Consider the following 25634-nt stretch of genomic DNA (forward strand, 5'->3'; position numbering starts at 1 on the left):
ACGCATTAACAAATCCATAGTATGATGTACAGAGATAAGACCTGAGTAATTGAGCAAGAGATAGGGAAAGTAATCTTTGTCCCACTCAAGAAACTGATTTCAGTATTTACAATTAGGAAGTTACGATGTAGCCAAAAGGTAGAAGACTCAAAGCATTTCAAGAGATAGGAGAGAAGAGGACCAGAACATAAAGCTGACAGGATGGTATTTTTGACGTTATCCATCCATCAGTAACATCACAGTCTGAAGTGACCTCAGAAAAGTCCTGAGAGAGAAATGGAAAAATAAAAATCAAGTCTGGAGCAGACTCTATGACGACCCTCCCTGGAATAAGTTGACAAAGCTGAAACAACAGTAAGAAACAAATTTAGTTATCAACCAAAAATGGTCATGGCATTCCCTCAAAGCAGAAGAGGATTTTAAAAAATACGCAACTACGGAAAATAAAACAGCTCTCTCAAAAGCATGATAAATAATGAAAATATGGATATTTACAAAATATTTCAAGGAACATTGTGACATCAAAATAGACAATCTAGTAAGAATATGTACTGCATTTGGTAAGATAAATGTAAGTCTAATACATTACTGAAAATCCCATCTATAATTTCTAGTGTATCACATTTAACATAACCTATATCTAAACCAGCTCCGACATCTGTAGTGCTTGCAGACTTATCTTACTGTCTTTCTTACTGTCTTTCTACCTATTATCTTACTGTCTTTCTTACTGTCTTTCCACCTATTATCTTACTGTCTTTCTACCTATTAAAAAATTCTAATTTAAAAAGGCCAAGTACAAATCTCAACATTTTAATCACAGTTAAAGCATGTCTTTACAGCATTTTACAGCTTTTAATTTCCATTGTAGCATATCTGCCACCTTAAGAGTGTACACATATGTGTACATGTACAAATAAATCAGGATGATTTTCATATATAGATTCTGAAAAAATAGGACAATTTTTATTATGCAATCAAATTTGAACTTTTCTTGGGAGAATTTTTTAATGTGAGAATTTTAACCAGGAATTCATATGCTATTCATGCCAAAAATAATAAACAGACACATAACAAAGTGAACATCCTGGATTCATGAAAACTAATTGTGCTAGAGCCACCTCCATCTGTGTAAAATGTCAGCAGGAGTGAAATGTGCACACTCTTGGCAACAGAAGGAAAGAGATGTAGAATTGCCCTGTATGTTTTGTTTAACATGTATCCAGCTAATTCCAGATGATTCATTGTTCACAGAGGCTGATGACAACCACATCCCACAGTACTAAATGAACACTGTCAAATTTCATACAAATCTTTGTACTAAAATATATTTAGAAACCCAATAAAACACAGTTCTAAACCTGCAAATTCCAAATAGGTAGGTACATTGACATGCTTATCTCACAAATAGAAATGTATGTCCTATTACTGTCTGTGGTCCTAAACTATAGCCTAGAATCATAAAATGGTTTTGGTTGGAAGGAACCTTAAATGTCACCCAGTTCCAATACACCTGCCATAGGCAGGGACACCTTCCTCTCTTTAATGTAATACAGAATACTAATTATTGCTAATATTAAAGAATTGAATGACAGCAACTGAACTACTCCAGTAATACCTTTGATTTGAAAATGATAGTCTAACATAAAAGAGGGCATTTTAATGCTTAAAATAAAGTAACAAAAAAATGCACAAGTATCAGCCTTGATCAAAAGGCAGTACACAAAAAATAAAATGTAATTTAATTGATTAACAGTTCATCAAATAAAATCTGCAAAAGCATTATAATAGATAGCATTTACACTACTGCCACTTCTTGATTTTGCTGAGTCTAAGAGCTTTCTGTGATTCCCTTGAGCTGCTGTTCTACAATCACTACATTTTTCAGTGCCAACAGGTGTTAAACTTCAGTAACTTGAAGTTTAACTTCAGTGGTGCACCTGTGCTATAAAAACAGGATGTCAAATAACTCCATAAGAACATGCAAAATTGCTAAAATAGTCTTGAATGTTTCCACAAACTCTTGAGAACAGTGGATTTTCTAAGTTAAGTTACAGGAGAGAGCCTTATTGAAAGTCACGAAGTTTCTGTATGTCTGCTACTAAAACCAAACAGCCTAAAAAAACCCCAAAACACCATTCCACCACTTTCCTGAAACATCTTTAATCTCAGAGCATTTACTTTCCTGGCTTGCAAATGGCTGCAGAGTAGGTACACCATAAAATAGCTTCGTTATAATATCTTAAAAGCTGTCAACTTGTCATTTATATTCATTGAGTACAAGTAACAAAATGTGTTACCTCTCTGTTTTGATGTTCATTGACAGGCTGACTCCTTTGTGGAATCTTAAGCTGTTGTTCCAGCTTCTGTATCTCTTGCTGGAATACATCTCTCTCATGCTCTCGGTCAATTGCTTGCTCCTGAAAGTTAAGAAATTATGTGGATACACCATTTGATTTAAAACTATGCAAGTTAAGTGTCATCACTTCTAACTTGCATTCATATGAGGCTGGTAACAGCAATATCAGAATTTATAAGGTAGCACAACCTATTGCAGATACCATTAACATCTTAATCATTTGGGGCAATAAATTTCATATTTTTAATCAAAAAATGAGCAAATTTTAATTAAAAAATTAGCACAGCACAGACACATCAAGTAATATTTCATAAAAATGGAAGGTTTGTTTCTTCTGTTCCAGGTACAGTGCACAAACGACAGCAAGCAAATATTTTATGATTTCTTCCCTACAGTTTGTCTTTAATAAATAAATAAAAAATAGAAATTAAAAACAAAAATTAACTCTGGGTTAATCTAATAAAAAGCCATCAGAAAAAGAGAGCTATAAATCACTTGAAATACAGAGCTGTCCTAAGCAAGCACTTCCAATTAATTTTCAACTTTTAAAATGTTACTAAATTCTTGGGCTGGAACCTGAAACAGAGCTGATGTTTGCTATCATCTACCTATGTTTGCTCAAAATCTGAAAAAAATTAGCATTTCTCCTTGTACCAAACTTCAGCAGCAGTGCTACCCACCCCACATCTTCATTATATCTGCCTTGTAGCATACTTACATCTAGAAACTTTCTTGTTTTCTCCAGCTGCTTCTCCAAGGCCTGGTTTTGCTGCCTTAAGTCCATTAGTTCTTCATTTTTCTCTCGTTCTAGCTCTATGAAACGACTGACTTGTTCTTCCAAGTCTATTTCCAAGACTTTAACTTGCTTCTGAAGGTCATCATACTCTTTTTCAGCTTGACGTTGTACTTCAATTTTTTCCTTCATTAGCTTTTCTGTTTCCTCCAGTAATTCTGAGTATAATAAAAGCATCACTACTTTTAGATACAAATAGTAAGCAATGTTATGAAGCAAAACCACTCCCCAAGGTATCCATGCTGTAATCTGCAGAAGGATGTGAACTGGCTTGGGTTTTAACTATTTTTCTTTTTTTGAAAATGTATTTTTTTCTGAGAAATAATCATGATATGACTGAAGCAAATTCATATTAAAATTACTATTCTTTAGGTAGTCTTCAAAGGACTGTTACTGAAGTTGTATCAGAGCACTCCCCTGTTTAAGTTTCATATCAATTAAAAGACCTTTGTACAATTAGAAAGAAAAGAAAATGTATGGGGTCAAACCACAGCTAGAGTCAGCACAGGAGATAGCAGTGATGTACTGAAAACCCAACCCTCTTCTCATCCCCATCGCCAGTAAAATCAATCCACTCCCAGATTCCATTATTTAATGTGATACATATAAATAATTTGAGGGAAATACTGAAAGACTTAGCGAGGTTGCTGGGCAGACAGAGAGGAAAATTACTGACCTGCAACTGGAGCTTGCAAAATCAGTGACTGCATGAATGCCCAATTTTGAGTCATCATGAAAAAGCCAGCAAGCACATATACTGGAAAGCCCCAAACCACTCTAAGACTCTTAAGCCACAGCCCACTGAAGTGCCTATTAATTAACCACATGAACCCCTTCAGGTAAAACCCAAACGGCAAAGTGCACTTACTTTTGGAGAATCTTAAAAACAGGATTGATATTTAGATAGAAATAATAAAATTTACTTTCACTACAGAAGAAAGATCCTTCAGGCACCATCATCTTACATCGTATTTAACCAATTCTAGGTAACCATTATATATCAATGTAATAAGATGTTTAATTATCACAGTGAATGACTCAGCTGTATTTGGAAATAAAAAGAAATAAAAGACTACAAAAATATCTCTCGAATATCATCTAAGTAACTGTAATTCATAGGTGAATAAGATGATGGTTATTGATGAATTTGCTTATTATGTTTAGAAATTATAAGAAATGTTGTTAGCAAAATGTAGAACTGAGTATGAAATACAACATCAAAGCTGCAGGCCAGTAAGAATTACAAGTAACGTCAGTAAGCCAAAAGCCCAATAATCCTGATTAACAATGTCAGTACGTGTGAGTCTTCCACCCAGTTACAGATTGGCCATGCAACATACAAACACACCTGCTTGGGAAGCTGCATCGATTGCAGCATCTACTAGGCCTAGGAGAATAGAGAGAGAGAAAACAAAAAAAAGAAGCAAAGTAATTCACATGCCAGCTATAGTTTTCTTGTGGTGCAACAATGTAAGAGAAAATGAAGCCAAAGATAGATGTGGCATTTAATGACAAAGTTGTTGAGATAACTTAGGGAATGTGACAAGTTATTCTGGTATGCATGATATAAGTACCTACACATATTTATAGAATTGTTTGTCCTTACAGCTCTTAAACATGAAAATAACTATTATATTTAGAAGCCTAAACCATACAAAAATAACTAAAGTGGAATCATAGATATGGATCTTCCTCATTACAGAGTAGGAAGCAGCAGGTTGTTCTTAAAATTTTGTTGTTATAGAAAATTGCAGGAAATTGCAAATACACAAGATGTGCAATCTATAAAAATGGCAACATTATAAAGTGGAATAAACTTCTAGAAATTATTATTTCATTCTGCTATTTAAAATGTAAGCACTGCAATCCTTGAATGATCAATACTTCTTTAAACACTAGAGTTCTCATTTTCTTCCCCTCTCAAACATGAAGTATTAATTTCAGTTATTAGTTTAAGGAAGAATTAAAAGACACTTTTACTTCATGAGGGTGAAAGCTTTTTTGAGTAAGCAGTTAGTTAGATTATACTGACATGGTATATATCTGAAATTTTCACCATCAGGACTGAAAGTTTTCATTACTGGTAGATAAAAGGCTTTCCTTATCATGCAACTGTTGCGCTATTCTTCCCTGAAAGAGGAATTTATTAGAAAAATTTATCTTCTGTGACTAAAAGAAATACAGCTATCACATGTAGCACAATTTTGTTCTGGTAGGTGTGCTTCCTAGCCTGTCTTTAAGTCTGTTTGTAAAGTATTTAGACAGTATTTTTATCCATTGTTGCTATTCCATCTCCAGTGGTAATCTAAATGAAAGCAGATTTTTGGAGAGAAAGCTTTTTCTGGCTTAAAGAACAACTGTAATTTCTCAACATTTCTAAAAATTCAGTCATTTCATGTTTAAAAATCAAGAAAAGTTATCATGCTAACATTAGGCAACAGGTGTGAAAACGTCACAGTTGGCCCTATCGCATTTTTATTAAGGATCACAAAGGCAATGGGGAGAAGCCTTTGCCAAGACCACTTATTATTTTTCTGGAAGTATAAGCAAACGTCACAGAAAGATTGTGATGAATACATACGCTGCTCTACTGGCCCCGCCTCTGCTCTCATGGCATCCTTCTGTCTGGAGAGTAATTCCTTTTCTTCCTGGACCTGCTGCTGCTCAGCCTCTAACTCCTGCAATTTGTTACCTGTACACAGCAGCTCTTGTTCTAGATGGTCAATTACATCTATTTTTTCCTGGAGTTGTTTTTCCAGAAATGCTTTCTCATCTGCATAACCATCAATGAGGCCTGTAAAACATCAGTTTGGAGGCAGATTTAATAGACAATCAAAAGCAATTTTTTCTTGTTGAAGTCACTATTGTATTCTGACGTGCAAGCACATGTCTGTTAGATGCTCAACACCTGACAATTTCTACTCCTGCCCTTGCTATCATTTCATCATGAACAAATTACAGGAAAGATACCAGAACACCAAATATAGCTCTTAATTTTTACTCAGCACAAATCCTCTGGAGCAAACAGGAACTCCAAAGTCAAGGAAAAATATTTATGTAATAAACACAGGAGAAATAAGAAATTTAAATAAATTCAGTATAAATCACTTAAAATCCAGTCTTGAATCAGTATTAAAATGGATTTTCCCCTGTCTTGAGAATGTAGAAAAACTAAAGGTATTTACATTCATTAACCATGTAGACCCATCTTTTCATATTTGAATTCACAGAGAACACATAGGACTGAACATATAGGACTGGATATTGAAACAGAAAATACTGAATGAGTAACATAATTTATAACTTTTCAGAACTTTGAGACAATACAAACTTCAGTGGTTATTCCCACCAGATCAGATGCTGTTCACAATGAATACTTAACAGATTTGAAGTTGAGAGGGCATTCCCAGGCTAAATGGAATGCACACTCCCACAAAAAAGTCATGAAGATGCTAAAATCACAGGTTGTGGTATTTACTTCTGCCAGTTTGTTTTTTTTTTAATTTTTTGAGATGCAATGAAAATTGTCAGAGTTCAGTGAACAAATTTGCATTAGCTTTTCCATCACATCAGATAAGTCATATCTGACACCACTAAAACACAAGAGGTTAGAAAATGTCTCAGCTGCAGGAGTTTTTGTGATAAGAAAGAAATGATCACAAATGACACATTTAATCTCCAGAGAAGACAGAGTACCATCAGATGTATAATGAACTAAGACATTGTTCTGCATACCTACCTAAGGAACTCAATAAAAGAATGTAGTTTGTCAGAGTATGCTCACAACTCAGTTCAATGGGCAGAAATCAAATAAAACGAGTTCTATGACATCTTGTTTTGTTATATCAACACCAACAAAAGAAGGTGCCAGACATTTGAAAGTGCATTAATTTCAAATGCACCTAACTTACAACTGTGCAATATATTTATCAAAGGCTAACACTAACATCTAATTGTCTCTCATATTCTAGAACTGTTAATGAACCAAATCAATAAAGCCACTCTGTTCTCAGATATTAGGCATTTTTACTTAATTTTATTCAAGATTTGTGAATAAAATTTCTATCAAGACAAAATATTATCCTCCAAAGAAAGCAGCAATATATAACTGCCTACATTCTGAAATTCTTCAACATTAAACATTTTGTAATTCCATCTGTGTCAGAATATAAATTCTTAGTCATTTATATCTTGTTGAAGAGTTCATATTCTTCATGTTTTTGCATCATGTTAAGGTGTGTTCTAAACAATCTTTTTTTACTCTTAATTTAATCTTGGGGGAAAAAAAAGTAGCAATGCCTATTTCAGATTTTAATCTATTCCCTCTGAAACAAATTTTCATCCTTTCTGGTTTTGCCAAAGCTACTGAATTGTTGCAGCCAGTACTGCTGTTGCTGATACACAACATTTATGCTGTATGAACTGACAGGCCATCAACTGTCCCTCACACCACATTTTAGACACATGGCTTAGAAATCTGCACTGCTTTTCAGCTTATGTGCATCCCAGCTATTAATAGCATGTGAAATCATGATGGATTATCTGTCTGTGTAAAAAGAAGAGGAAGCCTGGCAGGGTAGCATTCTCCAGGAGTAAAGTAACATTTGACTATCAAACTTCACTCTATACTCCCACTTTGAAACAGAGAAGCCTGATGAGCTTCAAAACTATGAAAAATATCTTTCTGCTTACTACTACAGAGATCCTATCTATAGAGCAGGTGTTTTTTGCATATTTTCCAGACGCTAATCAGATATAATGACAGAAATGTTGGGTGGCTACAAAACATTGAGCTATCAAAACAAGAGAACAAATTAAGTGTCTGTCAGATTTGAACATATTTTCCTGATGTCCCAATAGATTATTAGATTTCCCCTGTTCTAAGACACTATAATTTTTAATTGCTTCCTTAATGCAGATGCAAATACACTTTTTAAAAGATCACTTCAAACAATGCAAACTGAAACATACCACCACCATATAATCACACTCAGAATAAAGATTCTGTGTCAAGGTCAAGAGGCAGCAGACACAAACTGAAATACAAGAAACTGCACTTCAACATACGAAAATAAGTTTGGCATTTTTTCCTTTCCCCTCATTGATGCTAGGTGGACACTGGAACAGCCACTCAGAGAGGCTGTGGATATTCAAAACCTGGATGAACAGGGTCCCAGGCAAGCTGCTCTACCTGACCTTGCTTTGAGCAAGGGGCAGGAATAGCTGATCTCCAGAAGTGCCTTCCAGCCACAACTATTTATGATTCTAAGCTGTTGACATTTAAGCTTGTCTGCACAAACATGTTATGATGAAATAAATTCATTTTGAGCATCCAAACACATACACAACCTATTATTTTTAATATTGTCATGCATATTATTAGACAGTAAGTGAGTCAAAACTGGAAAACAGAATGACAGTGTGGCTCATGTTGGTAGGGATCTCCAGAGGTCATCATGACCCCAACTATCCAGTAGGCTGATAACATTCCAAAATTTACAAAGAAATTGATCAAATTTGCAATTTCTTTACCCAATTAATAAGGAAGTAGGTACAAAGTCCAACAACTCATAAAAAAAGCTACTCACCTTCAGCTTTACTGAGCTCCAAAGCCAACTGCTCTCTGGCTTTGGTTTCCTCATTGAGACGTTCTTGTAGCTCTTCCTGATACCTGATAAATTCTGTGGCCTCTTGTTGCTTCTTGAAGGATTCTCGCATGAGCTCTGTCTGAGTAATTTTAGCATGTTCAAGCTATCACAGGAAAAAAATTACAGAAATTAGATAAACACCAACTCTATCACTCCTATTTAATTCACTGTTTCTTTACAGTGTGATGGGAAGCCTCACGTAACTTCACTAAACATTTGATAAAATCTTTATTGAACACTCATTTGCAGAGCACAAGATGAAGAGTGACTTATAAAAGTCTCAGCAAACAGGCTTTGTCAGTACAGTGAACTCCATGAGCCACCTGGCTAAATCCGTGTCTTTGTTCCGGTAATTCCTGATTTATGAGTTTACACTAGATTCACCTTTGTTTACACGAGTTTTGCACTAAATAAGAGTAAGCTACCACTCACCATACGCTTAGAATGGCCAAAAAACATTGTATAAAACTGGCAGAATCCTTATTATAAATTGATGAAACGGTGCTTCTCCTCTTTTTCTCTTTAACATGAAAATTGATGAGAACACCAGGAAAATGTGAATTTTCAGAGTATTGCACATTTCAACCAACAAGGGAGTAAAGCAATGCTTCTTCCAATAGTGTCAACCTAGCAGAATTCCTAATCATCTTTTTTATTCTTCTCCACTTGTCTGGTGGGTTAATATTTAACATGTACTGACACGGACACAGCACAGTTTCACTGTGCCACTATCCTGAAGTACTGGAAAACCATGTCACGTGAAATTGCATATTTACAGTGTAGACATATCCAAAACTATAATTTCAAAACGAATTAAAATTAGAATTACAAAAGGAAAATAATGCATAAAGATTAAACATTGTTAGAAGTTTTGATTACACGAAGTGTTTTGATTACACAAAACATATTTTCTGTTCCTTTGGTTTTTTGGTGTTTTGTTTTTGTTTTTTTTAACTTTTTAATATTCTGGTTATTGGCAGATATTTGAAAGATAGTGACATCTATGGTTTCTATAAATTATTCTGTCTCTTGATTTCTTAAAATATACAAGCTTTCTCACTAAGTCCCACTGAGATCATGAATATGAGGAGTTTGCTTTAAAAGCTCAGAAAAATGGGTTAAGGAACATTAAATAGAACAATGCACACAAAATTATCCACTTACACTTTGAAAAGAAAATCTGAGTCATCAATACATTCCCTTTTATAATACATTGAATTTAAATACTCAATTTCTTTTCTACAGCATTTCTTTTCAGATGGGCATCATTAACATGTTCATGTTAATTATTTATTCTGACAAGAGTTAAAGAAAGAACTAAGTACTGCAACTATCTGCACTAGTTTGAGATATTTTTTAAAATCACAGCACATCCTTCCTTTATCCTTATACATTCAAGTGCTTAATGAAAGACCCACTTTGGATAAAAGGGCAACATATGATAGATTTACTGTACATAGGCAACTGTAAAAGTGGCTTCCTGAAATGCATGAGATTTTTTTGCTTAAAACTCACAACAGAAATTATTCTCCAGCTTTTTTCAGTAATAACAACACAAAGTATTGTTAAAAATATCACAGGACAAAACCAAAAAGAAGTAAAAACACAAACATGATTTTTTAACATTAACAATTTCTCCACAGGATCACTGAAAGCACACTGCCAGCTTGTGCTAGTTACTGTTACTAGTCAGTGCACCAAAATTAAAGGGAACAACTTTGGCTGCAGTCTCTCCCCCATTTTGAATTACCCTCAGTGAGAAAAATGAAATGTAGTAACTAACACTGAAGTGCTTTAAAACAAGATCCCAAATATCTGGAATTTAACATATTTCTGTGTCTGATAAATTTCTTGTATTACAAATGATCAGAGAATTGTATAATTAAGTGCCCACTTCAGTGCCCACTGAAAACTGACTAGGAAAAGGGCCTCTCAGAAGTACAATTTTAACAAGAGACAATTTTATATCATTTTTCACTGCATTCTCTTCTTTTTAAGCTTAATTTCTTTTAAAAACTTGTATACTTACTGAATAGGGAGGTGTAGGCAATGAGATTTTAGAGACAACTTTCAAAATGTGCCCATTTTTTTTGTGGCTGAAGTGAAAAATTGAAGTATTTACAACTACAGAATTATTCTCATCCAAGTGTTCCGTGAAAGGAAAAGGGTATGGCAAAGGCACACGAGATTCAACCTCATATGTATCTTCTTCTTGGCCTTCAGTCCACAAACCATTAAACAGATTAGATGCCCAATAGGTGCGGTAAGAATCCATTCCAAAAAATATTGCTCTTGTTGTCTTCTCAACCGTCCTGTGGGTATTTTTCACTAGCTAGGCTGGCTTTAGAAATTTCTGACAGGAATTTGTAACAGAACACGTGTGTTTAACAGTCTGAAGACACACATCAGTACAGTCGGTGACAAACCTACTCAGAATCAGTAGGAAGCCTCAGATCCCTTATCAAGCTGAGTAATTCAGGGGTGGATTAATCCCAAACAAAGAGGAACAGGAAAACTTCATATGGTCACTCCTAAAAAAGTCCTTCTTCGAGAAGTTTCACATAAAAAAGCAACAGAAATTTTCCAATAGCAAATGGCAAGTAATTCCCAAGGCAAGGAAGCAGAATTTTCTTCTACCTGCACAGGAACGCTGCAGCAGACAAGCAAGCTAACAAAACTGAAACTAAAAATTTTTCAACTCCACTATGGCAAATGAAAGAAAAATACAGCTATGTCATTATTTGCATTCATTCTTGTTGCTGGAGTTAATTCAACAGGAAGAACTTTCTCAAGCTCTGCTAGTTTAAAGGCTTCCTGCTAGTATCTCCCAACTGAAAGAGTTCAGGGGAGTGGCCCAGTTTATTTACCTATACATAACACCAGCAGGTGGAATTTGAATTAATACACCCACTATATGCCTTGCTCAAGTTTCAAACTGCACTTCAGGTCTGAAAGTCTGTGTTCAGACAGGTTTCATAAAGTTACTTTGAAGATTTTGCCAGGTTTTCTCTAACTCTTTAAAGTTTATTTGAAGAAATGGGTACATGTCTGTATGCAAAACACAACTGATTAGAGGAAAGGTTAAAATCTTTTCTACCCGTAACCAGTTTAGGATTATAAAATACTGCAGACTGGAAAAAAATAATAATGGATTCAGTTTCTGTATATTTAAAAATAATTTTCAAGTCACCTTTATATCCATGGTATATACAAGAACTGTATATACTCCAATAAGCAGACATTGCAAAGCAGACAAACTTGAGAAGTCCCTTTACAGAACAGCTAGAGAGGTGTCAATATTTATACTGTGAGAAAATGTGTAAACAGAAGGATTTTTTTATTAACTTAAGGAAAAAAAAAAAGCCAAACATATGTGATCATCAGGGATAAATCCATCTTTGTATAATAGGTATTCATGAAGAAAATGTGTCTGTATGTGTTTGAGCCATAACTCTTGCTGGTATTGGCAAAGTCTCAGCTACAAAGCTATGAAGGAAAATACTCTGACACCTTCAACTTGCAATGTACACAATCTAAAAGTAAAGCACGTGATAAAAGCAGTGTGATTTGAACTGACCTAGGTATATAGTTCCTCTTTCAGTTAACAAGGAAGTACTCCAGACAGCAACTAGCATCCCACCATAGAAAGTACTCCAATAGCATACTGCCTCTTTTCTGGATTCTATTCCTGAATCACATACCTCACATAAATGCTGGAGTGCAGACTCATTTTCTGATAGCAAGGTGGATATGTGCTTAACTGGCCATGTTTAAATCACAGTTGGAAGAGACAGCCGGAGAGCTCCACCTTTTTTGTCAATTGACTAAAATGCTTGTCAAGAGAACTAGACATAGTTCCCCTCAATCCTCCCTCTTCACAAGCTCTGTGTGCTCTGACACCTCCTGTCTCATCTCTCAGCTGTAGCAGAATGCAGATGATCCACATGAGTAATGAAAGATTGCCCTACATTGGTAAGAATGCCCAAATTCAGGCTTCCTCTGCAGACCAAAGCAGATTTCCAGCAGGAAAATAAATTCATTCAGGGAATTCAAGCTGGAGCAGTCTTTTTTTGGGTGGAGGCACCTGAAGCATTGTTACAGCTGTCAAAATGAACCTATGGGTTTTAGGTTTACGAAAATACAATCACAAGAATAATAAAGAAAAAGGCCCAATTGAGACACAGAGTTTAAAGTGCATCTGTATTAAATCACCCCACCTGATTTGAAGTTTCATTAATAGCTTCCAGAAGCTTTTCAACAGCCGCCTGCAGTCGAGAACTAATATTCAGAATGAGCTCTTCATTTTCGGGATCTATTTCCATCCCACTTTCTGCAAGATGTTGGCTCAGCAATCCTTCACCTGCTGCTCCTGACCACATGTTAATATCATCATCTCCCATACTACTACCATGATATAAGGAGCAGGACTCTGAGAAAAAAAAAAAAAGTTACCTTTTCACACAGACTCTTAGCAATTGCAAACATGAAAAGCTGTGCAACTCAGTTACAATAAGAAAGACAAGTCCAAAAATTATTAAAATATTCATCTTAGTCACAAAAACAGAAAGGGAAATACTGTATACTAAAATTCACAAACAAGATTAACAATGTGTTAATTAAAAGGAAGCAGAAGTGCAAGAGAAAAGGAGATATTAACAGACAATATTTTAGACATACTTTCAGTATGCCAAGGGGCTCTGACGCTCATCTTTGAACCTTTGTTACAATCAGTAATCCTTACTACTTAGAATAACTTGCAATAATACTTGCAAGATTGTCTTTAAAATATAAATCAGTTTAAAAACCCCAAACAAAACCAACACCAGACTTTCAGTCCCTGTTTCACCAACATCCAATTATGTTACTCTGCATTAACACAAAACTGTTCAAGTCAGTGAATCAAACTCAAGTGAGTAAAAGGAAAGGCATGCATGCAATTCAGACAGCTTCTTAGGACAAACAGACTGGAATACAGAACAACAATATTCAGCATGGTTATTAGTGAACTGAAAATTTACTAAAATGGGCAGCTGAACAAATCAAGTAGAGTGCAGCAGGACTGCAACCGTTCCTGCTGCTGGGCCACCTGGCACCTGCCTGCTTCTCAATCTTCCTGAGGTCTGATGCCATTTAAGGACATTACTCATTCTTTCTGAAAAGCCAGACACACAAAGTTTGCCTATGGTATTAGGCTGATAGCAATTCCTCTAGAAAACAGCAAATTTGCCATATTTAGAATTCAAGGCTGTATTTAGGCAATGCAAGTGAAAGCAAAGTCTTGAGATGTTTTAAAATCACACTTTTGGTATGAAAGAACAATACAGTAGGTATATCGTGACAGTTGAAACTATTGTTGATAAAGTCTTTTAAAAATAAAGAAGTGTTATGCCCTTAGACTGACAGATCTGAAATGTCAGAAATAAATGCTATTGTGGAGAGTTTTTAAAATGACAATTTATTTAAATGAAGTATATTTCTGGAATATAGTTAAAGTAAATATTTTGGTATGGTGCATTTTTTTAACAATTAGATGTTTTTGCTTAGGATTTTCTCAAAAATATCTTATTTTTCTGTAAAAGCATTATGACTAAATGAATTAAGAATACTGAATGCCTGTTTAGCATTGAAGTTTCAATACTGGGTTATCTTTGAATTCAAGTTCCTGGTTACTCCGCAAATTGTGACTGCTGAACTAGAACAGTTTGTTTAGCTACAGAAATTGAATTGAAATTACAACAGGTCAATCTCACAAATTGCCTTTAAAAATGTAGTTAGGTCTTGTTGGTTTTGCCTCCTAACCAGGCAGGCAAATAATATTGGCAGGCATATAATAATATGAGCACTCTTGCTGATGTTGTCTGAACCTATCAAGCAATTCAGATTCTAGTCTGAGGTTTGGTTTTAGCTTTTTTGTAACAAGCTGCAACATGATTCACCACCTGGTGTACTTAATACACATTCCTACCTGCAGGTATTCTGACAATAATATCTGCAGCCATTTATATGACCCATACACAACAAACTAATCTGTAGTGATTTTAATTTAGGAAGGTTTTCACTTGGTTTACTTTTCTCTTAAAATTGCTAAGATTTTTCAAATGCAGATGCATTTAGTATTTTTTTTTCTTCTAGTTGTATTATCACTGTTTCATATCTCCTTTTAAATATGAGGGATATAATGTTACAAACTGTTTTCACACTCCAAAGGGAAAAAACAGAAGCACACTATATGCATGAACAGAACGAAAAACCAGATGAACAGAAGATACATTCACATGGCACCTTTCATCTACACAGGATTTCAAAGCACTTTTGAGTACTGCACTTTGGAATGGCAGTCAAACTCCTGTAGTGGAATCACCCTAGCAGGGGCTGGCAGTCATTTTCTGCCAGCACACTAAATATTTGCAATGGGTTTATAGACCATAAAAGCTTTCCCACAACACCCTAATATTCCAACCCCCTGCAGTATAAGGAAGGCTGCAAAATAACAATTTCACTTTTTATGTTATAGCTATAGCATTTTGATATCTTACCACCCAAATTTGGACTGCATTTGGGTGTTTCAAAATATATCAATAGTGATGCAGAAGCTTTAATATCCTCAGAGTAGAAAGGACCTTCATTTGAGACGGATATCGAGCAGCATAAATATTTCCAAATGCTGTGCCAAAGTATTGGTTAAAGACTGAGTTGAAGGGAAATATTCTCCCTACTGAGGCACCAACACACTTACTGAAGCACCTGATGCTCTTTGGAGGCCACCCATCTTAAGAACTGACCAGGTAAGACCCTGCTTAGCTTCAGAGATCTCACAAAATAAAAGCTCACAGTACAGTAGCACAGCTATAAATAAGATAAAACAATGACATATTAGTTATTGCACAATCTAATTCTTTCCTGATGGAGTACAAATGATCTTGGTAATGTTCCTGTTGTCTTTCTCAGGTTTAACCCATAATTCATGTCCTGTCACCCTTCCATTTCAGTACACGATTTGCTTGTGAGGTACATCTGAATTGTGCAATGATGACTGTGTGTAAAATACAAAAATAAAGATTATACAAAATGTCTGCAGAAATGTGCAGTGGGTTGCAGAATCATCTGAACTGTCTGTCTGGAAACTTCTGAAGAAAAACTTAAAAACACTGATGGCAGCTCAGAATGTAAATTTTAAAAACCAGGTTCAGAATATATCTTTTACATTAATAATGTCACTAATATTATTATTTCTTCTTGCCAGTGACCAGAACAGTACCAATGGGCCTCCACAAACTCATAACATGACTTAAGACTCCTGTTTTGTTTATGACAATTCTTTTGCAATTTGCTTCCATTTCTTCTTGATAAATACAAAATAAATCGACATTAAATATCATTTTGTTATATGAAATATCTCAAAAGAAAACATCATAATTTGCCTGAAACATAACTATAAAAAATGAAGAAAGAAAGAGTGAGCTGTCACCAAAAGTATAATTTGGCACATGAAAACTTTAGTAGTCTCAAAGTTATCATAAAACCCCAACAAGCATCAAATGCACAAAAAACTTGTAATAATTCTGTTTATACAATGGGGTTGGCAACCTAATTGATAAAAGTAGACAACCATATTATGATTTCTACAAAGTGGAACTTAAGACCACAAATTCACATTAAATGTCTTCCTAAGTGCACAGTAAAAGTCTCTGTATCTTTTTCCCCTCAAAATGGTCTTAGTACAAAGCAGCTTGGTACAGCATCTTTCCACACAATTTTCAATAGTGGAAACAAGAAATAGAAACATTGCCCAGTCTCATTAATCACCCCTTGCAGCTTAATGTCTAATCCCCATTTTTGCAAATCTTTATATGGTTGTTCAGTCTCCCACCCTGACAGAACTAAATCAAATTCCACTGCCCTGTAATTTTGTTTTTCAGTCAATACAAAATAACAAATATAATATAACTGACTTAAGTAAAACTATCATCTCTTTGTGTAAACTCTCCCCTGGTAACGAAAAAAAAAAAAAATTAACCAAAGAAACAAAGGTTTATATTGTTTCCTTTGCCATGGAGCATGCAGTTCAGCACATCAGATGACATGGCCCACTAAATCTTAAGAAAAGTGCTCAATTATAGCGTGCTTGCTCAGAAGTTTCAGATACAGAAGTTGTTTATGAGCTGCCAACTGACATTTATGAAGCAATACATATTTTGCGTCACGTAGAACCAGTATCTCAGTTTACTCCTGGGATTCCACTTGAATTGAGCTTAGGGGTTACAAGAAGGAATTGAGCTTAGGGGTTACAAGCTGAAAACAATAAATCAGTCTTGTGGCAGCACAGTGTTTAGCTATTTACTACCTTTTTTCCTGGTACACTGCTCAGAAATAAGGAGCTCAGAAGCTCAGAAGGCAAGAGGGTTTAATGGTCAAGGAATGCTGTAACCTCACAGGCTTCTCCAGAGCAACCTGCATTACTGCAGTCCCTCTACCCAAGTAAACTCACCAGATTACTGAGCACAAATGCCATTCCAGTGATATGTTTTATGACTGAAATTTGAACTTTACTCACTCCTCTAGAAATAAAATCCTGTGCTTGCAGATAACCTAGTCAATGTCCCTCTATAAATGTGCTCTATAAATCAGGTGTGGTTATAAGTAGATGATGTTAATGATTCAGCTTTTAAAAATGCTGAAACTCAGCAAAAACAGTAAACTGAGTTTTGCTTGTCAATAGATATGGAATATGCTCAGAAGGTCAGAGAGAATTCCCTTCAAGAAACACATTATTTTACTACTTTATTATTAGATTAGATTTTTATTGGTATAAATTTATTCCTACAGATTTCCTAACTAATTAAAAAGGAAGATCTGTTTGGCTGGGTACTAGAAAATACAATAACATGCACAGTTTAAAAAAAAACCCAACAGAGTCTACATATTTCTAACTTCCATAAAATAATGGGGAAAAAATTTAAAATTTGTACTCTCAAGCCATTTAGTGTTAGTATAGAAAATAAATAATTACAATCCCAACATTGCTGAAAACACTAACAGAATTGGTCATCTAATTCCATTTGAAGAAAGACCAAATACTTTAGCTGATGAAACAGTACCACTATTACTATGGCTGCATGACCCCAGTGGCAGAAAGGATGCTCCAGTATCATTTTGAGAGCAAAAAAGGAGAACTGTGAATACAGCCCCAGAGATAGATTACAAACCATACATTCAGCCATTATAGGTACTCTAAGCTTAGCTCGTCTTTAATTTTCACTTTTTACTTTGGTTACTCCTTCCTTCATTGTTATTTCTGAATGTAAGGAAACATGCAAAAAGGATATTGGAATAATCAACTGGTAGGTGGGCAGCCCAAATGCTACTCTGTACCAAGGAGGGGCACTTGCTTTCTTAGAGGAGAGAGAAACCTTACATACCTCTTCAAAATACACTAATAACAAACACATCCTGTCACTAACAGAATGGAATTGAGCTCTTTTTCTACCTGAAGAGACTCCTCTTTCATCAGAAGACTTCACAAGAAATAAGCAAATCAATCCAATCACAGGGCATGTTGTGTGTTTAGACTGTAGCATTATGAGAGCCAAATAAGTAAAAATGACAAAAAGAGATATTTTTAAACTGTGTTTTGCTACATATATGTAATGCATTAAGAATTGTTAATGACAATAATTAGTGACAAGTACAAGTATACACACTGATAAGCAGAAGCAGGCAAAAGTGAAAGTACCAAAAAATAAGAGCAGAAGCTTAGTTATCCTATCTGCAATTTGAGGGAAAAGGCAAAGCCTCAAAAGCCTTAAGTTTGAAAAGATAAATTTTCTCACAACTAAATACAATTATATATATAGAAAATAAAAGTTACTTCTTTTAAAAAATGAAACAGAAGTACAAGAAAAAAACTGCTGTTAACTTGAAAACTTCAGGAATTGTTAGACTACAACTTTATATATGTCATTGCAGATAACCTTTTGAGTGATCAACTGAAGATGTGTCTGTGCTACAAATTCATGCAACCTTTCTAAACTTGCCCCAAGGCTTAATGTGACCTATATTTAAAGCCAGATGGAATCAATAACATGAAACAATCTACAATTAGAAAGAAAGAGGTAAAGTTCACTTGCATTTACCAGTTGTATTATTATCCTGTAATAGACACTTTCTATACTGAAATGTTGTATTTGACTTCCAGTTCTTTTTCTCATTCCTAGTAGTTCAAATTCCAGCCAAATCCAGATGTATAATGTGTTTGAGGTTGAACTGATCTGTTGTTCATTAGCTCCCCACAAGATCCAGGATGTACCTGCAAAACCTTAATGTACCTAAATGGCAGTACAATCAAGCACCTACTCTTGCCCAAAAGAGAAATGGACAGACACTATCCTAGGGCAGTCACATGAAAATAAACAGAGCCCACTAGAGTTCTTTGACACTGGTATGCAGCTAACCATAACATCAAAATGCTCCTTCAGCCTTCTGCCAACTACTGCTCCTGGAAATGGCTGATGGGCAAGTGTTGGCAGTTGAGAAGTTCTTGGAACTGTGTCCAAAACTGGATTTGCACGCAAACACTTCTTTAGGAAGCTAATGAAGTCCATAAACACACATATACAGGCTTGCCCCCTGCCAGCTTGGCCTCAGTGACCAGCAGCATACCTCTGTACTTTTAGTGCAGCGGTGGAGACACAGCCCTTGACGCTAGTTCCCATTCCCCACACACACAGGAGCGTGTAAGTGGTGCAATATGCCATGGAGCTGTTTCTTTTTTTTTTGCCTCCATCAACAGAAACTTTTTTTTTCCTTGACTTCTCAATCACTTTCCCATTCTGTTGCAGGCTTTGCAACAGGACCCTAGATGTGAGTTGTAACTGGTGTGGAGCATGACCCAAACAACTCCTGAAACGTTTTCTCTTAAGCAGAGGTGTCATGTGCATTCAAACGAAAAATAGGTTGTGGGGTTTTTTCCCTTAAAAAAAGTTTAATTTAAAATATCAAAGCTCAGAGTATTTAAATATATCATTAAAACATGCAAATGATACTTATGAAATATAAAACCATACAATCAGTACCTTTTTCATACCCCACACGGATGCAGGGTTTTATTGACTCCTCTGTCTCAGTGTCCCAACCAACTTGTTTGGAAGCCTGCACTTTCCCAGACCGGTCCAGTAACCCAAGAACATGCTGACCAATTGTCTCCTCCATTGCTACAGTTGTCTTCACAACTTCTAAAAGAATCTTCATAAGTTTTTCATTAGCCTTCTGAAAAACATGCCTGCAGGACAGAAATTAATCAATCCTCTGATCTTTCCCTTATTTCCAAGTGGGTTTAGCCTTTACACACCCTTGCAACCAAAGAAGATTTGCAACTGAAATAACAAAATTAAGATTTCTTTTTTGAGGCTAAACCCTACATCATATAAATACTGAATACACATTTGTGTTAAAAGTCAGTTCTTTTTACAAAATATGTAATAAGTAAAAGTATTTATCACTACTTCTACTTTTATCTCGGCATTTTATCTAGTTATTCTTTTATAGCAGAGGTCTGCTTTCACCTGGCATTCATTACAAAATTAGTCCTTTCTCAAAATGACAGCTGAGAAAATTGTCCCTCTACACATATCAAAAACTTTAAAGAAGAGTCCACTGGTGTTACAAAATAAAACAAATATACTAATGTAAACTTAATTCACATATGTACATACAATATGTATATAAATAATGTTTATGATTCAACATGTGTAATACAAAATATATAGTAAAATAGGCAAAGATTTGTCTCATCCTCTATAACATTATATTCTTAGGCTTTATAAAAAATATACTATTTAACCTAAAGTACATAAACTTACAAATATGGTTTTCTAGAACAAAATGTGCACATTATCGTCAGTCAGAATAAAGCTTATAAATATTATTAATCTAACAGCAAAAACATGATTATCAAAATTTAAGAAGAATATTTTCTTAACAGTTCTAAGCACCTTTCTTTAGAAAGAAGAGCTGAAGGTGTTTCATCAGGCTTCCTTCCCCCATCTTCATGCTCAAAGAGCTGATCTCTCACATCGTTTGGGTTTTCATTTTCATTCTGATTAAGTTTTGGCAGAGGGAGAGAAAACAAAAATGACAGGAATCCTGTCATGTCAGAATCAACATATTCTTATATATGGCAGGACATGAAATTGTCATTTCTTTCCTTTTTAATACTTCTGCACCAAATTACAAATCATGTAATACTCTCACTATGTGGAAAAAAATATTAACATAAACAAACCAGGAAATCTAAGGCAGGACCAATTAGAAGGAACTTTGTTACACTGATTAAGCAGCTGTTGTACTGTCTGTTTGTGTTGCTATAGCAATATGAAAAAGTGAGTTTACTTAAGGAAATAGCTGTAGTAATAATCCCCACCTTCAAGCTGTTCAACCAGCTTCTGCTTACCTGAATTCAAAAAGTTATGTTTACCACTACCATCTCTTGAATCTTACAGCTGCTCTGCTCCAGCAATACCCAACATCTTTTAGGAAAATATATTACACAGAACGAGTAACAGCAAACAGGAATCTTTTACTGGTTTTACATGCCACAGTCACCCAGAAAGTCAAAGTCCATATTTACCTCTGTCTGTGTGCTGTTGTTTTGTAACTCACAAGACAGCCTCTCTTTTCCGGGTCCGGAATGTTGTTTTAATGATTCCAGTTCTTCTAAAAGCATTCTCTCTCTCTCTGCAACCAGGCTGTCATTCTCCATTGAGACACGCTAAGAAAGAAGTGTTATAGAGGCTCACACAGTTTTTTAAGCTTCTGAGTCAAGTGAGTCCAGTCACTTCTAATTCTTTACAGACACTGAACAATGAAATTTCAGTCTATCTTGTTAAATCATTACAAGAACAATGAAAGCTCTCTAGAATGGAATACAGCTAAAAAATACTTAAACTTCCTTAATATTTTCATACCATTTTTATGTTTTTTAGGAAATACAATGGTCACAATGCAAACTGGAATTTCTAAATATTCCATGCTATAAATGTTTTGCACAAGAAAAAAAGAAAATAACAACTTATTTTTATAAAAACCCTACACACATTCTCTTTTAGAAGAGCTAGAAGTGTTCATGGCTTAAACAAAATGCATACATTTGTATGTAGTTCTTATGAACATACATACTTGGCATTAAAAACCAAAAAAAACCCAGCAGCCTAAGTTCTACTTAGTGATTTTTATCAGTTACAGGAATTTGCAACCCTGACAAAGATGCAGTTACAAACCAGAAAAAAAAAAGGTAAAAGGAGAAAGTATGCACATATCAAAAGAAAAGATTATCAGGATAAATTATTCTAGGACACCTTCAAAGCAGCTAGGCGAGACAGCTGATGTTGCTGGAAAGGATCCCTAAGGTACAAGTGACTGGCTTCTAGATTCCAGAACTCCTTAAGCCCAAACTTAAACAGAGCAGAACCAGGTTTGGAAAAGGTCTGAAGCTCCACTTCACAGTGACAGCAAAGAATTCTAGAATTCACTGATTACTACCTTCATGTGCATTTTGGTAATGTTACACTGTTGAAATTAAATCAGAGCAAGATATACTGTTCTGGATTCTTTCTACTTTGTCTTTCAGTGGATGGAATTCTTGAAAGACATGTCTACAAATGACATTATTTTTGAATTATTATTAATTAAGATAAGCTAATGAGTTTCATTAGCACAACTACTGTAGGCTTTGAATAGATACGGAGTGACAGCAAGTTAAGTTTGAAAAGGCAAAGAAACATTCATGTTTCCCACCAAACCCTACTGATATTGTTTCATTCTCAAAGTTGGTAAGGACTTATCTCACAAAATAAAAAAAAACCAAAATGCCAAAACACATTGTTAGAGGAAGCCACTGATAATGTTCAAATCAGAATGATGAAAAATGAAGAGTTTTATAGTATTTCTAGTCATGGCTGGTGGCTCCTTTGATGTAAATGGCTGCTAGCCTGCATCCTACACAGGGCCATGCATCTGGAAGGTGGCATGATTGGCAGTGCATCCACAATCACTCTCTTCTGGCTGCTGTGCAGCACTGCAGATTTGCTCCATGCTTACAGAAGCCTAAAAAAAATCCATCACAGCCTGAGCTTTGATTAAAGAAATATGTCTTCTATAAATATATGCATATATGGGTTTGTATGTACACACACACAGACAGAAAAAGGTATGTGTGTGTGCACGAGAGTGTATGCATGCACATGATAAACACATGCATGCCTCTTTCTCCCTCTAAATAGATACAAATGCATAAATATGAATCTGCCTGGTGGTGTTCCTTTGTTAACCCATATTAGCTCACTGGTTGAACTCTGTATTACCTCAGCTAATTGCACCTTAAGACTCTCCAGCTCAGCTAGGAGTTGATCTTGGTTTTCCCTCTGGCGCTCCATTTGCTGCATGTGGCCCTGTCTCAGTAACTCGGTTGCCTGCTGGTGCTCCTGGTACTGCCGCACGAGCTCCTGCCGCATGTCCTCCAGGCGCTCCTCGTACAGCAGCAGCTGACTGCATGTGCCTGTGCCTGTGTCCGTGGCCACCGCCTCACCGGAGTGCTGAAACAGGGCAACTACTTTAGCATCTTATTCTCAACAACTGTTCCTAGGATATATTTAAATAAATTTCAGAAAATGCTTTCATAAGTGAAAGTAGCTGGAATGAAAGCATTATCGTGTTGCCTGCTTCTTGGACAGTCCAGGCTTAGAATTACTCTCCATTTAAAAAGATAATTTTTTCCAATAACTCTAAATCATATTTATCATATTTATTTTAGCTTGGCCCCACCCCATGTCTGTGAAATGTGCTATATGCTTTACATTACTTCAATAATTTTTGTATTCAGCTGATATCCTTTATCACAAGAGACTAAACTGTTTAAGCACTATTTTTAGCCTGTTCTTTGTATAAACACTAAAATATAACCTAGCTTACAAAAAATCTTTAAACAATTTATTGTCTGCAATATAGCTGGCATCATATTCCCTTCCTCAGGCATTGCACACAGTAAAGAAGGGTAGATCATTCTGGTCTGAAGCTGTCAACTCTTTGAAAGGGAAAAGAAAATATTTAAATGGAATTTTCATCTTGATCTTTTCTCTGCTGTTTTTTTTAACACTTACTGGTGTTTCCTCTGCTGTAAGACCTTTGCTATGGGAAAGAAGTTCTTCAGAAATCACTGACTTATGTGTTGCCTGTCCTAATATGCAATCAGGGCTGCTATTAGAATGAAGCTGTTCTCCAAGTGAATTGATCTCTCCAGACTCTTCACTGAGTTCCTTGCAAAGTGATTTCAATCCTTCTTCATTCCTACTGCCTTCTCCAGTTGCTTTCCTAATAAGCGTGTCAACCTCTTCCTCATTGCGCTGCTTCTTAATTCCAAAATGTATTCTCTCTGGATGCCCAATCTGCATTGGTGCTTCTTCTTCCTTCTGCCTAGCAATTCCTGACAATTCAGTCTGTTTGGCAAATGCTACACTCATTGACACAATAACCTGAAAAAATAAGAGAAGTCTACATTAGTTTATGCTTCACAGCATCTCCTAGTACTGAAGAAATCTCATAGCTGACCATCAACAATAAAAATGTAAGTATTAAAAGTTCCCAGAGGAAAACAAAAAGATAAAGATATCTTGTCAATCTTGAAAATGTTCATGTCTTAAAATACAGACACGCTGTATTTAAGGTAGTTTAATGAACTACAATGCTGTCTTCAGTTACAATAGACTATTTAGGATGGAAATATCGAAGTGTTTTTTTTAAAAAAAGATCCTATTAGATGATTTCAAAAAGTGCTGGCAAACAGACTTAAGAGCAGCTGTGCCAAACTTTCTCTATCTAGCCAAGCATCCTATGCAAAAGTTTGACTGACATGGAATTTTGGGCTGTATCAAGAAAATAGTGCCATGTGCTTGATACTTAGCACAGGAACTTTACTTAACCAGAAAGAAATTACTGGCATTAACCAGCTGCAGTTGCAGTTACAACAGGCTGCTAACTTTTGTGTTGCTAAGTATCTCTAATAAATAAATCTCATTTCCACTCATGTGAGTAATTCTGTCCTAAATTTAGAATACAATTATTTACAGCATAAGCTACAAAAAGTGTGAAAAAATAGTATAATAAATACAGAATTGTTACACTTGAAAACACCAAAATCTTTCTTTCCAGAAAATGTGAGTTTGTCTTTTGAACTTAAACTGATCTTAATCAATGCAACATTTGTTTCCTCATAAAGAAGGGTTTTCTTGGCAGCAGATTAGAGAATAACTTTTTTTTACTTTGCAAAAAAATGGAAACTTTTTTGAAAAGCAGAAAGTAAGCAAATCTACATATATACCCTACCTATAAAATCTTACTTTTACTTTTAATGTTTTAGTCACCAGCTTGAAAGAAAAGCAATGCATTTTATTCAGCATATTAAAATGTACAATAAAATATGACAAGAAATAATACTAAACTATTAAGTGCAAAAGTCTTTTGAACTGACCTGCTGATAAGCCTATGGTAACAAGAAATGCACTCTAAGTCTCTGGATTTTAAAAATAAATTCTAGTGCAGAATATGGTAGCATGTCGCCTATTTCCTTTAAGTTTTAATTACCACTACGACCCATGTGAAGAGAAATTATGAGTTAGGAATAGGAAAGATAGTTAAGAAAACCCAAAATATACCAGAATTTTTTAAGACTTTTCCATTCAGAAGCAAAATTAAACTATTCCTTGTAAATAAATCATACAAAAGTTAGCACATGCTACAGCAATTGCCTAAATAGTTGAAAACAGCAAATAAAAATGACAGATTT

At 35.2% G+C, this 25634-nt stretch overlaps 1 protein-coding gene across 2 annotated transcripts in view; it reads right to left on the reverse strand.

Annotated features, from left to right (window-relative positions):
* Positions 1-25634, reverse strand: part of AKAP9 (A-kinase anchoring protein 9) — a 104981-nt gene that overhangs the window by 25348 nt on the left and 53999 nt on the right. Inside the window, exons 17-27 of one of the 2 annotated variants that reach the window (XM_084214815.1) lie at positions 23953-24324; positions 23158-23388; positions 21426-21566; positions 20791-20894; positions 19873-20078; positions 13018-13229; positions 8741-8903; positions 5734-5946; positions 4501-4539; positions 3078-3310; positions 2301-2420 (exon numbers count right to left, since the gene is read on the reverse strand). In XM_084214815.1, the coding sequence (XP_084070941.1) occupies positions 2301-2420; positions 3078-3310; positions 4501-4539; positions 5734-5946; positions 8741-8903; positions 13018-13229; positions 19873-20078; positions 20791-20894; positions 21426-21566; positions 23158-23388; positions 23953-24324 (2034 nt within the window). The remainder of the gene's footprint in view (positions 1-2300; positions 2421-3077; positions 3311-4500; positions 4540-5733; positions 5947-8740; positions 8904-13017; positions 13230-19872; positions 20079-20790; positions 20895-21425; positions 21567-23157; positions 23389-23952; positions 24325-25634) is intronic. The other variant, XM_084214816.1, reaches the window with a different exon arrangement.

This window comes from Fringilla coelebs (genome assembly GCF_963513975.1).
Source record: "Fringilla coelebs genome assembly, chromosome: 1".
Classification (NCBI taxonomy): Eukaryota; Metazoa; Chordata; class Aves; order Passeriformes; family Fringillidae; genus Fringilla; species Fringilla coelebs.